Here is a 15,437-nt window from a genome sequence, read left to right as displayed (position 1 = left end):
TAATTGTTCTTTGTAGCACGTCCCAATGAAATACTGCATCCCAGCAGTCTAAGAATATGTGTTCAATTGTCTCTGGCTTCTTGCAAAGCAGGCAGTTTGTCGTCCAAGGGACATAGATTCCTTTTTCGTGAAGCCAGGTTTTGACGGGTAGAGTGTTCGAGTGCAACTTAAAAAAGAACGTTTTGGCAGCCGGTCGAACTGGCATCCTCTTCACTCGTTTTAAAATATCCTGCCCTGGGCCTCCACGGTAGGGCTCTCGATACAAAGGTGCCGGCAGCATTATTTCCACTAGGTCCTTATACAGCTTTTTCTTGCCAACACTGTACAAATATTCACGGGAAAAACGCACTTCTAACAACTTGTAAGAGAGAACTACCTCGCGCAAATATCCTGTGACAGCACCACGCATGTTTTCACTTGAGGAGACAACAAATCCGGGTAACAGCTTTTGCAGCCTCACTTGCATGACTGTTCTTAAAAAGGTGTCATTTTGGTCGCGAAGAAAAAAAAAATGCGATACCACTTGGCGCAGAAACAAATGAATCAAACCGACTCCTCCGCTTTTTAAAGAAAAAAATAAATTCGTTCGCCTCGTCTTTTCCCAGGTCGAAGTCCAAAGAAAAACCGCAAACACACGATGAATTTTTGAATGGCAGTTCGTGAAGCACATAGAACATTCATTACATACCATATCTTTGAAATCAAAAAAACATTGCAGATGAACGCGCGTGAAAAGATTGACAGTTGCCTTCCCTGCCATGCTTCTCCTTTCTCTCGCACTCTATTTGTTTCTTCCTTCCAATGTAAGCTAGGATCGCGATAACATTGTAGGGGCACACCCAGATACTGCATTGGCACGGAAGACCATAGCAATCGGGAGAAAGAAGCCGGTTCAGCATCCCATAAGGCGTGCCAAAAACCGGAGCTTTTTTCCCAGTTAACCCGACATCCAGTCTGGTCACAAAACTTTTCAACAACGTTAACCAATTCACAAATGCTCTGTCTGTTTTCACTAAATACTGCAATGTCGTCCGCGTATGCAAGTAGCTTCACATGCGCCGATTTAAGCTTGAAACCCGAGATGCATTCATTATTGAGAATGGCCAAGCATAATGGCTCGAGATAGGCTGCAAAAACCAGAGGAGAGAGTGGGCATCCTTGCCTCACCGAAGAACGCACTGCGAGACTGTCAGTGAGATCGCCATTCACTATAATACGCGTCGAGCAGTTTGCGTACGCCATTCTCACTCCCTCCACGATTACCGACCCCATGTTACAATGCTCTAGAATGGAGAAAAGGATGTCGTGTGATACGCGATCGAACGCTTTTTCCAAATCCAGCTGAATCATGGCAACTTGACTTCCAAGCGTGTCTACACGTTCCAGTACGGTTCGTGCCACATGTATATTTGTGGCGATGCTGCGACCTCTTATGCCGCACATTTGGTGCGGTCCGACTAATTTGGTTATTACACTCTGCAATCTCTTCGCTAAAACCTTCATGAAGATTTTGTAATCAACATTTGTCAGGCTTATTGGCCTATAGGACTTCACCAACAGGCGTTTCTCCGGATCATCAGTTTTTGGAATAAGTACGATGTGTGACGTAGTAAATGATAATGGCACTTGTTTGCGTTCGTAGGCTTCTCTTATCACTTCCAACATAAGGCTGGAAACATGGTTTTTAAATGCTTTGTAAAAGGAGGCGCTCAGCCCATCTTGTCCAGGGGCTTTCCCACATGGGAGGTCATTTATGGCCTTTCCGGCCACGCCAGTGAACGGACGCAGGATGCAGGGCTCCGCAGGAGCGGCTTCAGCGGCCATGTCGGGACGCGGTAACAGGGCTATGGAACAGGATAATGGCTACCAGGTTGTTCTGCCAAGTCTTCCAACAGGGCGTTTTGTGTTAAACACAGTTTTTTTGCACGCGGATATCAGGGCCCGCCCGTACCGGGTGGAAGATTTCCGAGACGCGTTGGCTCAGCGTTCGCTGCTCCCTGACGTTATCGCCATGGGGGCGTATCGCATGAGCCACGTCTGGGCTATCAGTATGAAAGACGCGGATGCTGTGAAGAAGATTGCTGGAGTGGGTGAGTCGTGTGTGAAGCAACGTCGCTGCCTCGTTGTTGATCCCGCTAACCAGGATGTGAGGCTGAAGCTCCACTGGTTGCTTCACAACGTTCCGGATGAAGATGTGCCTGTGGTCTTCGCGCCGTATGGAAAGGTTTCCGAAGTGGCCAGGGAGCGCTGGCGCGTGCATGGCATATCGGATAAGGGTTCAACTAGCAGGATTGTCACCTTGAAGATGAAAGTGGGGGTCAAACTGGACGACTTGCCGCACCAGCTGAACGTCGGCGGTGAGTTGGCGCTCGTCGTAGTACCTGGAAGGCCTCCGTTATGTCTCCGGTGTCGAAGTACCGGCCACATTCGCCGAGAGTGTAAGGTTCCGCGTTGTGGTGCATGCCGTCGTTTTGGCCACGAAGAAGGGCAGTGTTCTCGCAGCTACGCGAGCATCGCTGGACCTGGGAACAGCGAAGATTTTTCCGAGCATCTGATGGATGAGGCGGACGCGGAAGAGGCAGCCAAAACAACCGGGCAACCGGCAAGGAATGATGGGCCGGTGTTGACCCCTTTGACAATGAGGAGGACGTCCACGTCCGTTGCGACAGCGGATTCTGCACAGGTGGAGAATGGTTCCCAACTGGACGCAAGTAACAGCGTGGCGGACGCCAGAGAACCTGTGCTCGAAAGCCAAGGCAGCGCGGAGTCTCCCAACTCCGAAGTTATGGACTTCAACGCAGGAGTAAGCGGCCTACCCGTTGGGAAGCGGCCCCATGATGAGAGCGCCGGTGAGGATCTGCAGCCTGGTGGTGGCAGTGACGAGCCGCCATCGAAAGCACCGGGGGTTCGACGTTCGACGTTGAGGCCTCGGCTGAACGTTTCGTCCGAGACGCGGCAGGCGGGGAAACCGCCTCCGTAGTTTGGACGTGACCTAATGCATGTGAGTGCAGGGGGTGCGTCAGCCGTCATAGCCTGTTTTCGGCTCTAGCTCTTTGACTGTGTTTATGGAAGGTGGCAAGTGCGGTGGTCAGGCACGCCTCAATACGCATGCAGACATCCCTTTGGGAGGCCGGATACGAGCAGGTACGCTTTGGAACCTCGGACAAGCAGAGCAACATGGACGACTGAGGTAGGCATCGCATGGATCGGGCGCCTTTTTCTCTAGATGCATGGCAATTAGGCTAGATGTCCCATTACATGTAGCAACCTTGAATGTTAGAGGGCTTGGAGCCCGAAGGCGGCAATGCCAGTTGAATCGCCTGCTGCTAGATAATGAAATCGACTTATTAGCCGTTCAAGAGTCGAAGATAGAATCTCAGGACCATGCAGACCGCATGGTGTCTGTTTTCCATGCAAACTTTGATGTGTGTGTTTGTCACTCTGTGGGGGCATCAGGCGGATGCCTTCTTTTCATTCGCAATACTTTGGGTATAAGCGTGCACTGCGTATTTGCATGCGAAAGTGGCCGACTCTTGGTTGTTGACTTTTTGTTCTCAAATTTATTTTGGCGTGCTGTCTGTATGTACGCCCCCAATGTTGAAAGTGATCGTCAAAACTTCTTTTATTCAGTCGAGCCATACTTGAAATGTGACAAAATTTTGCTTGTATTGGGCGATTTTAACCGTGTGTGTGGTGCTACTGATCGAGTGAAGATTAGACCAGTGAAAGACAAGAGCGCTGAACTGCTGAATGTATTGGTGCATGACTATTGCTTGGAAGACATTGGAAATGTGTTTTCTGCTGGAACCCGTCCGGAATACACGCACTTTCAACGCGATAGTCATGCGAGACTAGACAGGCTATATGTATCTATTGATCTCGTTCCAATCCGTACCGACTATAATGTAAAACCTATTTCGTTTAGTGATCATTGCCTTGTTAGTGCGACTTTTGGAATGAAGGTTAAGAAATCTGTTTTCAAGTGGCATCTATGGAAGCTGAACGAGAAAATTTTGGAGGACGAAGAGTTTGTTAAGGCAATCACGAACGATTTGGAATGTTTGCTTAAGGTGCATGAAGAAAGCCATGCAGATAAATGGGAAAGATTTAAAGAGCAGGTGAAGATAAAAGCAATAGAAAAGAGCAGTGTTATTCGGTACAAAGAGAAAGAAACAGAAAAGGAACTTCATGGACAACTTGAGTGCCTGTTGTGCATGGAAAGCTGTGCGCCAGGAAAGTTCACGAAGCAAATAAGAGATGTGAAATCTCATTTAGAAAGAATCGACGCTGAGAAGTACAGAGCCGCGGTTATATGTGCAAGAAGCGATAAACTGTGGGCTGGCGAGGCGCCGACAAAGCGAGCGCTATCAGATGAAAAAAGGTATGCTTGCCAGAAGGAAATCAGGCAAATAAGACATGAAGGGCAGATTACAAACGATGCTAAAGATATAAAGTGTGCGATTCTGAAACATTTTGCTGAGCTTCTGAGTAATACGCGCGAACATAGTGAAGGGTTTCCAAAAGAATATTTACGGCTAATGCCAAGGCTCGAAGATCATGTGAAAGAGAGCCTTGAAATGCCTATTACATTGCAAGAGATAGAAAAGGCCATAGATGACCTTTTCATCACAAACTCAAGGCTGCCCTTACCACTAATCAGCGGAACAACGCTGGTCCGACCATATTCCCCTCGCCCTTCTAGGCCTCCGCTCAGAACTGGAGGCTGGCCTTGGCCGCTCTTCAGTTAAGCTGGTCTCTGGCGTTTCCCTGCTACTTCCATGGAGAGTTCCCCCTCCGGTCATCCATGATGCTTCATCCTACCTCCGGGACCTCCGGAATACATTTGAACACATCACGCAGATCATCTTTGCTAATCTTCACCTTCAATCCGTGTTTGTAAGCCAGGATCTGGACTCCTACAGCTATGTTTTACTTAGCCTGGCCACGTCCGACCTCCCCTACCACCAGCCTACGACTAACCATTCCGCGTGCTCCAGGGCGCGATGAAGACATTTAACCTAGACATAGACGGTCGTGAAGATGTGTCTGCTGACAGGCTGAAGCCTGCCTATATTGCCACTTCTCCAACCATGACCCCTCCACTCACTCTCGCTTCGACTCTGCCGACTCCGCCACCAAACTGGTCCGCTGCATGGGCAGATCCCGTTGCTTCCACTATACGGGGGGAGCCTTGTAGCGTTCCTCGCGCCAAGGCACGCCGCTGAGGTTGGCACTAGACACCTCAGCTCGAGCAGCGCAATAAAAACAGTATCGAACCCGAACGCTGTCGGAGCTGGCTATTCCTCGTCTTAGTTCTGACCAGCCTATGTTAAGACAGCTCTTAAGCTGCTGATTAAATAGTGTTAAAGCTCTGCTATTTGACGCGGCGGTTTCACGATAACACCACAAGATAACGTAAACTCATGGCTTCCGTGATCAAGCACGCCCTGATTGCTGATCGCTGATGCCTCAATTCATAATTTTGCTATTTACGCGGCGGCACATATATTTGCACGCAATGGGTTGATGACCAACTGTAGGCGTACACCAACCCTTCACTCATGAATAAGATAAACAGACCAATGGCTGCCGGCTATGCAGGGGCGTTATACAGAGCCTCCTGAGCCAGTGTTGATAATGAAGGAAGTTTGGTGGTCCGAAACGGAAATTAACAAAACATTGGTTTGAATTTTCACTGTTGCGGCGCATGTCACTCAAAGATTTTATAGAGGTTCTCCTTGATAATTTAAAAAAGCAATCTGAAATATGCCGACTGCAGAAAATACGACGCTAATATCCTAATCATCATGCTATAAAAATTCAGAAATTGCATATCAAACCTTCATAGCCGCATTAGGGCCCCTGAGTAGATTTAAACTTCTTCAACTCATTCTTGCTATAGTGTAGTCTGCCTTCTGTGTGTTGCACCTTTTTGGAAGTGCCTCAATGTTTGCAATATTAATTATAACCTTTGCAAATGCGTTTTTTAGCAATTGTGAAAAACGTTTCGCAGTCTCTATAGTTTTTAATTTTGCAGCGCGAAGTACAACCGGTTACCATTTAGATAACATATTCTGCTGTGTAACCTGATAAATGAATTTGCCACACTTTATTTCGGTATGCTTGGGATTAAAAAATACAATGCTTCTTTATCATTTTTCTACAGTGACAAATTGCAGCGAGGAAGAATATGATTACGGTAAGTGTGCAATGAAGCATACAGTGCGTGCAAACGTCTAATGCAGCGGTAATATTCGACACTACATGCAGTATTACGGATTTCTATTTCAGGTTCTTAACTGCAACAGTGTTACGGTTCAAATTCAGCTCAGAACATAGCGAGATGTTTGCCGGGTTCTCAGCTGTAGGCTCGTTTGTACGAGCTGTCTACGCTTCGCGTAAATATTTTCAAATATGCTACCGAGCTTGTCAAATAATAAACGTCTGAAGATTTGTTTCTTAAAGTATGGTCGTTCAGCTGAGTAGTGTTTAATCAACAGAAGCGAAAAATCTGATAAATGAGCTGCATCAGGATATTGTCTGCAAGTCCATTTTCTTTATAACGAGCTAGCAATCTTGCGACACCAAGCCACTATTGATACGGGTGACTCAGCGGTGACACCGCCGCCGTGCCAGGTGCGCATGCACCAAGAGGGAGTGACGTCCCAAGGTGCACTGCTGGCACGCCGAGGTCACGCCGACTCCTCCGCGGCGCAGTGACTGAGGGGTGCCGCCGCCGCTACGTTCGCTTCAGATGTTGCTTCCGCAATTTTACTCGGGAGGGCCATTGGTTAAACCACAGCAAACGTTTCCCCTGCTTTCCTCGTCCGCGTTTGGCAAATCAAGAGCGGTGGTATCTATAGGAAGACTTTAGAGCCGCGCAAAAAACAAAACAGCCTCGAAGCAGGGAGATCGCTTGTGCGACAAAGAATTGGGAAGAATAGAAGCTAGCGGTGAGAGGATCAGCAGCTCACTCAACTATGTTCTCCGCCCATCCTTTACCTGTCAGAAAAGAAAACGGGCCAGTGGTTACCACCCTGGGTAAGACCATAATATTAACGTCATAATCCGGGCTCCCGAGCAAGACTTGAGCACAGGGAAACTGGCTTTCGAAGGGGAGCGAGACTGAGATCTAATTTCTATTTTTTCTCTTTCGTTGCGTTCATCACTGTAGTACTTTACCGAGACTACCTCCAACCATTGATCAAACCTTTAGGCATGTTTCTAAAAATGCAGTAGCCCGGTCAGCGGCTTTTCAGACCCCTCGGCGGAAGCGGTGCACACTTTAGCCCCGTCTTGCCATAGAAGCCAATACAGCACCGACCCGACCGGATAAAATCGGCGTCCACCTTTTCCACATCTCCCATACATACTTCAATTTCCTATCCTTTTTTCATTACTACCGTTTCTTACCATATTTTCCTGTTTTTTTTCTTCATTGTTACTGAAGGTGAGGGTTAACATTTCGCGGAGTAGATACCCTGTGGCGCTACACATTTGGTTACAGTATTGGTATACACCCAGAATAGGCAAAGCTTAATTTTAGTTCCTGTCGCGTCCCCTTTTTGGACTCGCTGAAAGGGGGGGGGGGTGGCACAACTACCGTAAATCGATTTTTTAAATTAGCATTATTTCTTTAACGCATGATTGCACTCCAAATAAAATGGGGCCTATTATTAAATTAACTACTATTTTTTGTAAGCTAAATATATCTTATATGTGCTTTAGAGCTGCAACATGAAGAACCAAAAAGTATGCCCTACAGGTGTTTCAAAATGTCTTACAGATACCCTTGACGTTAGATATAAAATAACAAAACTAGCAGACGATGGCCTCTTTCTCAATGTGCAAACTAAACACCAGGCATAAGCCTACAATTAGTTTTGCCACTTGAGGAGGACCTGTCTAAATCACTCGCCATCGATCCTTGAATGCTGTAAAATGAATGCTATCCGAAATTAACTTCTTGTCCCTAACAGAGGAAGAAATTTCAGGACTAGCAGACTAAAATGTCACAGCTGTGTACAGAATACAGTCAGAAAGAACAAAGCATCCCAACGAAGCATCTTGTTCTTACTTTCAACAGTAGTGGTGTCTTAGTCGAAAATTATGTAGGGTACATTAGTGTTAGTGTCTGACCTCACATACTTAATGCAATGAGGCATAAGCCAGGGGTTGTAAAGCTGCTGTCGCCTCCCAACATGCACCATATCCGCCGCGAATGGTCACGAGTCTAAGAAACGTACCCGAATGCCACTCCGTGCTAATCAAGAGCATGACTCCGCATGCTGTAGATTCTGTCAGGTATAGAAAGTTAAAAAAAAAGATGATGTCCATGAATACAAAAACAACATAACATACAAAGTGGCACGGAACACTATTCAAATAACGTTTATCAGATCGCAGCAAAGCAGTATTTAGCCTATGTGGTGCGACGGGTCGGGACATCACACCGGTCTTTGGAACCTGCCTACATCACGGTGGAAGAAAGTGGCCTAGGACACTTTCTTACGTGGTCTAGGCCCAACAAAGTAAGGTTCAGGCAGCCCTCTACACCCGCGTTTTAGGTGGCTCACGCTGTTCCACAACTTCTAAAAGAGGCTATGAGGCCCTCAGGGTTTTTGGGACTGTGAAGTCAAAAATGGAGACGAGGTCTAAATATATCACATGTCTCTGGACGTAATCCAGCATATCCAAAGAGGCGATGCACACAAATCAAAAGTTTGCTACCGTCGTCCTCAGAGAAGGTGGAACTCCTTAGATGGGCGCAGAAAACACAAAGCCCGAATCGCACCGCTAAAATGCAAACGAGGTTTCGTTTTTTTTTTTTTCAAACAAAAACTAATTTGGATTTCGTAATAACTTCGGGTTGCAGAGAACGTTTAAAAATTACTACCACAAAACACATATTACAACGGTTTATTGAGGACTCAAGAAATCGTAAGGCAACGCGCTGTGCAGAAATTGATATTTCGTATCGTCTACACTTAATTAGTAACACTTTACGAGGACACAACACTGCATAAGAGGTTAAATTCCTCCATAGTTGCGCAGTGCGAATTTACCCTGTGCACCGAGCCATGAAAAGATGAACGTGCGCAGTAAAAGCTTATACCTCGCTCCGTACAGTCGCACCAAAAGTAAAAAGGAACAACTTGTATTCAGTTATAATTATCTTCTGATAGAGCTTAGCGAGACGATAGCTGAGAATAAATAAAGTAGGTTGTAAGGGCGAAATATGACGGGGAAATTTTCACGAATAACAATAGGAGCAGCACGGAAGGCACGATTTATTTAAAAAAATGGCTCCTTTGCACCTTGTTTATAATTAAGACAGGGATGTTGAAGTGGGCTATGTACTTTCTCGACATGTATCTTACAATACAAGCGCGAAAGTGGAGATGCATGGCAAAAAAAATTAACTTCGTTCCTTGAATTCTGTATTCTATTTCAATGATAACTTTGCAAAACTCGTGAAGTTGGCTTCTCTGCAGAGCAAAGACTTCATCATGGCGGCCTAACTTGTTTGGGGGGCAGAAACCGGGTGCAGTGCAGGAGGTTCGATTCTGACAGTAATGGCCACGCCACTTATTGTCAGAATAGACACCTTGTGACGCTATTGTCATGTCTTGTGTTGAGGATGCAACTATGGGATTAATAGCTCCTCTGCAAAGCCAGTGCCTCGAAAGTGCCATTCATACCCCCTCCTCCTACCCTATCTCCACCTGATTTTTAATATCGAAGAAATTCTGCTCGCTAGGTTTATGTATGACATCAGACTTGCCACAGAAATATTCTTCGCTGCACTCAACTCCTGTCCAGAAAACTTGTTTGGTTGCCCTGGCAAAGAGGTTTTTGCTGTGGAAAAAAGCTGACTTCCAGAGTTGTGCAAAGGGTTGATACAACACATTACTTGTAAGTTTCTTACAATAATCATTCCTTAGTGAGCCATAAACGCAACTGCTTTTTAAAAACATCCAGAGTTTTTATATAGCAGCATAATTTCCTGCACCCTATTAGTATCAGTTTGTATGTCTTAGACACATTGGAGATGATGTTCGTAGGGGCCTATGATGCTAACCAGCGTTTTCTCGGGGCAGACTAAAGTGTTTATTTCGTGGTGAGAAGACAATTGTGTCTTGAAGTGAAGCATTATTGTAATATTCTTTAGGCCTATGTATTCGTAAGAATAGTATTGGAGAGAACGCTTTTCGATTTAAGTAAAATAGATTTCTCATGAACAGGCAAATTTTTCTCCGGGTCAACAATTGCACCATGTACTATTGACTTCATCCGCGAATTTATGGAAAGTTACTTGGAAAACAAAGTGCGGCTCATCGTTACTTGCCAGTGTTGCAGAAAGTATAAAATTAAATTTCAGGCACATTTTTACGAATTAAAAGACACCAACAACATAATGCTCTTTCGCACAAAAGTCTGCATGAGATTCTAAAACTACAACAGAGATTTCTTACTTATGCCTTTTATTCAAGCACTCACTGCTTTAATCGCTTTCTGTGCTTCACCACACTTGGTATTGTGTCATATTGTTTGATGCCCTAACTTTGGTGCCGACGAACCGCAAAAGCATTAGTGTCATAAGAGAGCAATATGCGTCACCCATTGGTGTCTCTAGAAGTAAGGACCCTTGTAACTGAAGATGTTGGCGATGCAGATGGACCATGGAAAACCGATCACGAGGACAAAGCTTTGCGCAGTACGCGAAGAAACTTTCGGTAGAGCAGAAAATATAAAATGTCAGAAGTAAACAGTTATATCAATGCATTTCATAAATGATAGCGAAATAACCTTATTTTGCTGGCTGTCGCCTGTGTATTATTGTAATTACAAGAATCCTTGAAAAGTCTGAAAATGCTGTTGTTAGTACAGGAAAAAACCAGTCCTGGTGCATTACAGATTGTCTAAAGTAACTAAATCTGATAACTCACACCTTCACATATGTTGAAGGTTTCTTGCGCCGGTAATAGGGTTTCCACTCGTCCGAAAACTCATCGTCTGTGTGTGTCAGTGTTCCGTAGCTATCCTGTCCTCATCACAAGACTTCCACTGGCACGTGCTAGTCAGAAGGAGACATCCCTGAGCAGAGATTCGTCGACAGGTTCCATGACGTCCGGATAGCGATTGCTATGGCGATATTTGCGATCGGCATCGCAAATATATTTGTGATCGGCATCGATTCCACTGGCACCATTGAAAACCGAAGTCTGATACTGTGTCCTTAGGTATGGCGGCAATAGAATCAAGCGTGCTCGGCGGTCTTTGACCTATGAACGCCTATTGCATTTGGCAGCGCTCAGTTCATAGTGTGCAATGCAATGTCTTTATAGACTGGTCAAAAGAAAACTAGAACAGCCTGGAGCAATTATTTACGTCATAAATTAGAAATACCATATTTTCCATGTCTATATTTGTTCTTGATTTGCTCTAGCTTTGTTCTAAAATATTTCAATATGTCAAGTATCAACAGAAGTTCGAGGATCTCCACTGACTATTCCAAATACTTGTTTATAGTCATGCTTCTACCTTTTACTTCATAGCATTTCATTCTGACATAAGTACACCATTATAATATAAGCGTATATTAGGATGCGTTGCCATGTTCTTTGGTCGCGGAGCACTCGAAAAAGCGACATGCCACTTTTTGCAGTGAGAGTGATGAATTACTTATCTCTTACACGTTCTCCATATTTTCGTGGCCTGTTTTGAGCATGACTGTTTTACCATGTGATTGGCGTATTTTTTTTTTTTTTTGTCTTTTTGCAGATCTCCAATGTGGCTGTGCTGTTCCGAGTCTGGACTGTTCCAATAATCTTTCCGTACGTTTTTCATCTACAACTGTCTATCACATATTCCAAAACGCAGCGAATATAAACAATATATATTTGTGCCTAATAATACTGCATATATGCAATAACCATTCTGCAGGTGCAATTTACTTATGTTGCTACAGATCAAAATTTAGTGGAACCAAAAGAATCAGAAACGGCTATATCGGTACAACCTCAATGATTTCCACTTCACTAAAATCTCCTGTTAGTTTACCTGAAAATCCTATTACTTCCACTTAAACCTCTAAAGCGTGTGCTAATTCAAAAGATATCTCCATCTCTCGGTTACAGAAGTGAAATGGTAGCACAATAATCATGTTCATTCTTCTCTCGATGTATTAACAGGCCAGGATGAATCTCGACTCCTTAGATACAGCTTGATAAGGCTCCTTGATCGCCACATCGGGTAGAGGAACAATAACCCAGACACCTACTAAAGGGCGACAACGATGGTATTGCGGCAAACATTTTTATCTCAGAGCTACTGAAATCATCAGACGAAAAATTAAAACCACTTCAAACTGAAGGTTTCACATTTTAGAAACGCTAGGGACAAATTTTGGGGCGTGATTGAATCCCAGTGATTTCTCTTACCGGGGCTTGGATTCGGATCAAATATTTTGCAAGCAATTTTGTTTTACGGGCACAAAAACTCCACTGTACATTGCAGTCTTCTACCACATCCATCAGATCATAGGAACCGGCACGCGTGTAGTAGACGAAGACAACTCGCCTAACCATTTCTGTTCGTTTGTTTTGCTTTTCACAACTATTACAACTATCATACGAGACCACAAGGCAATGAAACGTGAACTATGGCGGAGTAGTCATACAGGCATTACATTTGTAGGCTGACGCTTTGCGGACTTCATACCGACAACCTTCTTCACTAAGTTGAACAAAGCTGAGATCGCAACGCCACGCGTGATGAACTGCCCGTGAACTGAGCAAAATGAGACAACACCATTTTTATGACCACATTGAAGAACAAACGTTTGTGTGGCTATTCTCACATAGCAATGTTCATGTGCTAGACCATAATTATGGCAAACGTTCGTGCCTGAACTGAAGTCCGGAAGTGGTCTTTTCTAATTGCATACAATGCTTCTGCGCATCTGCAATACTAACTACACAGACATAAAACGACATTACCCCCATATTTAAAGCTTTGTACCGCGCCTAGCATCCACTAGTTTTCAGAAAGCAATCGGGTCTCTGTAACGAAATAAAGTCAGCAGAGCGTATGCCAATAAATTTACTGGCAATAAATGTACTGGGTTTTAGGGCAAACTCTTCGCCTGCAAACAAGATGAAAAGGGAAGAGGTGTGACCGCCAAACATTCTTGTTGTTGCATCCTTTCTCTAATGAATTTTCTCGCTGTATACGCAACAACAGACTATTCCCCACAAACAACCGTTTGCGTCCTGAGCAATTTCTCGAGGAGTTTGTACGTAGCGGAGAGGCAGGGTACCTTTGGCTATTTTGAAAAAAAAAAAAGAAAAACGAAAATGCCCGAAATGAGGAGCAAGAAGGCATATTTTTCCACCTGTTTGCTCAGACTTTGCACTATAAAGGTTGCCATAAATATTTGTAATGTACATATTGGCATCTTCCGTGGTTAACCCAAGGTGGGCTGCTTTGCTTCCGTGTTTTAGAGCGACGCTTTTTGGTGTCCGTTTCTCCGTTTCGCGGTTTCACCATTTACATTGATCTCGTAACCAGCTTCATAAATAGATTCTTATAAAGTAATTAAAGCCTGTCTCCACTGGGAATTGAACTTTCATCCTTTGGAACTCCCGCCGGGAGCTGCTCCAAGCCCGAGATCGTGAAAAGCACATCATAATTATTCTCGTCTGTCTTGAGCATGATAGTAGCGATGACAATGGCATTGTAATTAGTGATAATGACAATGAGAACATTAACAATGATATTGACGATGTATTTAGTTGATAATCGTAATGACAGCAAACGTGATGGACCGTGTGCACTAACAACCCATAGACTTTTGCATTTCTGCAGTGTGCTGGAAAGCGTCTGGCGACATCCCCTGCTTTTGGCATAAAATTGAATTCTACCTAGAGCGCCAGTGAACTTTGATGCGCTCAACGGACCGCCAGTTTTGTTGGATGCAACCCTCGAGAGCCCGTACCACCCGAGCCGAAACGCATAGTCGCCACCGTTCGCCACTGCGAACCGCTTGCCCATACAAATAGTCTATTCTATGCCATTTCTTTTTCAACCATGAGCGAGGCAAATAGTGGAAGCTTGTCTTCCGCTGCATGCACTGTTACTCCGCCTAGTGCCACCGCCATCTTTCCTGTTGTTGCGGAGGCCACATATACGTTTCATCAAAAACCGTTACTGGAGTGTTTCTTGTCAAAGGAATATTTGGGAAAAATAAACAGAAAATTGTCTGTATTTGCACTTGCATGTCTTGCTCAAATATTTTGCCTCAGTCTATTATAACGCTTAAACAACTGATGAGCTGCACTCAAATTTCGCCTTAGGAAGCAGCGTAATCGTCAGATATTTAATATAGGAACGAAAGTATTTGAGTAGAGAAGTGCTTCAATTCGTATGATTGGCACTTCTTATAACTCATGTAATCCCAAGGTTGTCGCGTTTGCTGTCAAAGCGCCTTTCGCGCCAAAAATGTCTTAACTCTTAGAGATCCTAACTATCGTTCTTATAATTTTCTCCTGGTATTCGCACTCCAATAACATGAACCTATCAAAGTTTCCTCGAGATCGGAAGCCTCGAGTCTCTTTCACGATGAAATTTCACAGTTCCTCCCAGATCAAAGTTTAAACACCTGGGAGCAGTGTTCTTTGAGACCAACCTCAGCGCCTCGAATTCGCACGCATCTTTCTTCTCTTTTTATTCATTTTTTATTTTAATTTTGCATATATCAAAGCTCCTCTCGACTGGGCAGGTGTTGCTAAATTGTGAACAAGCTTCGTTCCTGCGCGCAAGGTGTCAAGAAAGTTTGTGGGCAGCGGGCCTCAAGTGAGATTTTTCACGGCTTATTTTTCAAGCCTTCTGTCGCCTTGTAGCTTAATTGACGTTAGGGGCTTTTCTTGCTCCTAACTTACCAATTCTGACAAATAAAGTACTTAACCATTGCCTTGTCTTGAACAAATCGAGCATTAATTGCAAATAATACTGATTTGATCTTACCAGATGCGGAGTCATATTCAGGCATCATTCGTAGAAAGTTGCACTACGTCTCGAAACTGCATGTTTAGGGGCGATAGTTGCAAACTAAACCAAAACAATAGAAACAATCGTTTGATTACAAAAAGCATATATAAACACCTGGTTGCGACTCTTTGCTTTAACGATGACTAAGATGCAAAAAATGCTAAAACTGGACACAGAGTTTGCAGTGCTCGATATGCTAAAAAAGCTACGAATTCTATATACCTTCATTCCCACCTTCCTCCCTTCCCTTACGGCGCGGTTTAGGTCTCCACAGCTACACGTGTGACAGATACTGCGCCTTTCCTGTCCTGTGAACGAATTATATTATTATATAAAGCTACGAATGGGCTTAATTTGTTTTGCGTCTTCCAATTTTAGCTTTAGAA

The 15,437-nt window shown here is 44.4% G+C and overlaps 1 protein-coding gene and 1 long non-coding RNA gene across 2 annotated transcripts in view; both read left to right on the top strand.

Moving 5' to 3' along the window:
- The first annotated feature begins 1,789 nt into the window (after nt 1-1,789).
- Nucleotides 1,790-3,027, top strand: LOC146195834 (uncharacterized). The gene has a single exon (XM_084596873.1). The coding sequence runs from the start codon at nt 1,790-1,792 to the stop codon at nt 2,978-2,980; it is 1,191 nt and encodes a 396-aa protein (XP_084452999.1). The 3' UTR covers nt 2,981-3,027.
- Nucleotides 3,028-6,162: 3,135 nt separating this feature from the next.
- LOC146195833 (uncharacterized) overlaps nt 6,163-15,437 on the top strand; it is a 48,930-nt gene continuing 39,655 nt past the window's right edge. Inside the window, exons 1-2 of the long non-coding RNA XR_014705602.1 lie at nt 6,163-6,199; nt 11,785-11,837. This is a non-coding gene — a long non-coding RNA (uncharacterized LOC146195833). The remainder of the gene's footprint in view (nt 6,200-11,784; nt 11,838-15,437) is intronic.

The sequence above is a fragment of the Amblyomma maculatum genome, chromosome 3, assembly GCF_055883805.1.
Source record: "Amblyomma maculatum isolate TAMU_Amacu chromosome 3, ASM5588380v1, whole genome shotgun sequence".
Lineage (NCBI taxonomy): Eukaryota > Metazoa > Arthropoda > Arachnida > Ixodida > Ixodidae > Amblyomma > Amblyomma maculatum.
The sequence above is the reverse complement of the archived record's forward strand: the minus strand, read 5'-3'. Positions and strand labels throughout refer to the sequence as shown.